The sequence below is a fragment of the Alligator sinensis genome, unplaced genomic scaffold, assembly GCF_000455745.1.
Source record: "Alligator sinensis unplaced genomic scaffold, ASM45574v1 scaffold983_1, whole genome shotgun sequence".
Lineage (NCBI taxonomy): Eukaryota > Metazoa > Chordata > Crocodylia > Alligatoridae > Alligator > Alligator sinensis.
In genome coordinates, this window is record NW_005842015.1 from 464,750 (window position 1) to 466,645 (window position 1,896).

At 50.7% G+C, this 1,896-nt stretch overlaps 1 protein-coding gene across 1 annotated transcript in view; it reads right to left on the reverse strand.

Moving 5' to 3' along the window:
• SPTY2D1 (SPT2 chromatin protein domain containing 1) overlaps positions 1–1,896 on the reverse strand; it is a gene marked incomplete at its 5' end in the record, with an annotated part of 32,516 nt that extends 30,620 nt beyond the window's left edge. The window contains one exon of the mRNA XM_025202135.1: positions 1,846–1,896. Within this exon, the coding sequence (XP_025057920.1) occupies positions 1,846–1,896 (51 nt within the window). The remainder of the gene's footprint in view (positions 1–1,845) is intronic.

Sequence of the window (1,896 nt, forward strand, 5' to 3'; positions counted from 1 at the left end):
GATATTACACTGCTTATTTACACCAGTGCAGGAAAATCAAGGCTGTTTCAGTTGAGGGACATCTGAACTGTATTTTTCACTCCTCAACTAAATCTCACAAGTAAATCCTGTTAATCCAGCTACCTTTAAAGACAGGTGTAAAACTGCTTGCTGCAGCAGGAGTAGGACTGCACCCCCAAATTAGTGCTCATCTCTGCCATGGAAGAGGGCAGCTGTTACAACAATGTCACACTATACCAGTGGGGGCAAACCTTTCTGGCAGGCATGCCACAAACTGGTCCTGCAACCTCCCCAAATGCTACTCAAATCCCTTTCCCTTCTCCAATCTGCTGCTCGGCTTTCTGCTCCCTGACCTAGCTGCTGCTGTGCTTTCTGCCGTGTACTCCCTGCCTGATCTGATGCTCTGCCTTATGCTCCATGTCCCCTCCCCAATCTGCCATGCACCACACAGAGGTTGACCACACTACTTGTGGCACCTGCGCTGTAGGTTGGCCACCTCTGTGCTAGACAATCATTCAGGATAGGAAGAAAGCAGTCTTCCACTGCAACTGCAGAGCGTAATGAGGCAAACAGCACTTAATCATAAAACCACTGCAAACAGGTCCATTAATGACTGACTATTTAGTAAACACATTTTCTATAGAAAAGAGCCACATCCAAAGCAGGTATTTGCTTGGGTATTCTTTTTTCCATTTCAAGGGAGGGGTGCTCTTTCAGAGTAAAATGGAAAAACAGAAAATTGATTGTGGTCTTGATGAGATTATTAAAATCAGCTGCAAACCAACGAACAACACGTGTCTACCATATGGCTGGCCACAGAAGGTATCACTTTACAAAAATATGACTGAAACTCTAGTGGACTACTTTCTTTGCGCCGTGCTCCGGAAAACACACCAAACATGACGCTGCCTTTCCAAATAATGTCCAGAACAAGATAGGGGGTGCTTTATTTTAATAAGTCTGAGCACTAATCAATATTAACAACATTTAACTAGTTCAATGTAGTTTGAGAGAGACCCCCCCTGTTTTCAGAAGGTTTACAACCTGCTAGCATCTGATGAAGTGACCCTGGGCTTGGGAAAGCTTATGCATCTCTAACTTAGTTCATGTATAAGGTGCACGGTGCCTGACTTCAGGCTAACTACTTCTTTTTACTAATCTCTAACACAAGCAGAGGAAGGAGTAGAGCCATTAATGCCCAGTGATCCCTGCCCTGCCAACACAAAATGAAATTCCTAAAAGATCCCACCCCCCCAGAGTCCTGAGGCCCCAAATTACTCAGTGCTGGGTGTGTCACCGCCTTCAGTCTCCTCCAGATAGACTAATCCTACGAAAAGTCCAGCCTGAGTCACCCTGATGAGCAGGTGAGAAACAGCAGGTTGCCAGGGACAGTTTCAAGTGAGTGAGCTGAGCTGCCAACACCCAGTGAGGACCCCAGGGGCACCTGGAAGATTCCTCCCCCCGCCATCCTGGAGTAAGGCACCATGAAACGTTAAGCACAGAAGACTGGGAAACCTGAGAAGGAAGGAAGGAAGGACGGAAGCTCATTTACAGGACACGTTGGATGCTGAGTGGGGAAGACGGCCGGCCCTCACCCCACGAGCAAGTAAAGCACTACAGACAGCTCCCATGTAGCTCATCCTCCCTCAAAGGAAGATTTGGGGAGCTCTGGGGAGTTATCCCCACACCGCTCCCATCCATTGGGGGCAGGGGAGGGTGCGCTCCTGCACGAGGGTCCAACGGGCGCCAGGGCCGCGCGGGGCCCCCGGTGTGAGAGCGGGGAAGGGAGGGGATGGGCGCCCGCCCCACACGCACTCACTCCCCCCACCCCGGGCGGGCGCTCACCGGCGGGGCGCTGCCCCCTTGCTGCTCCGAGGCCACCAGCAGCACGTCCCA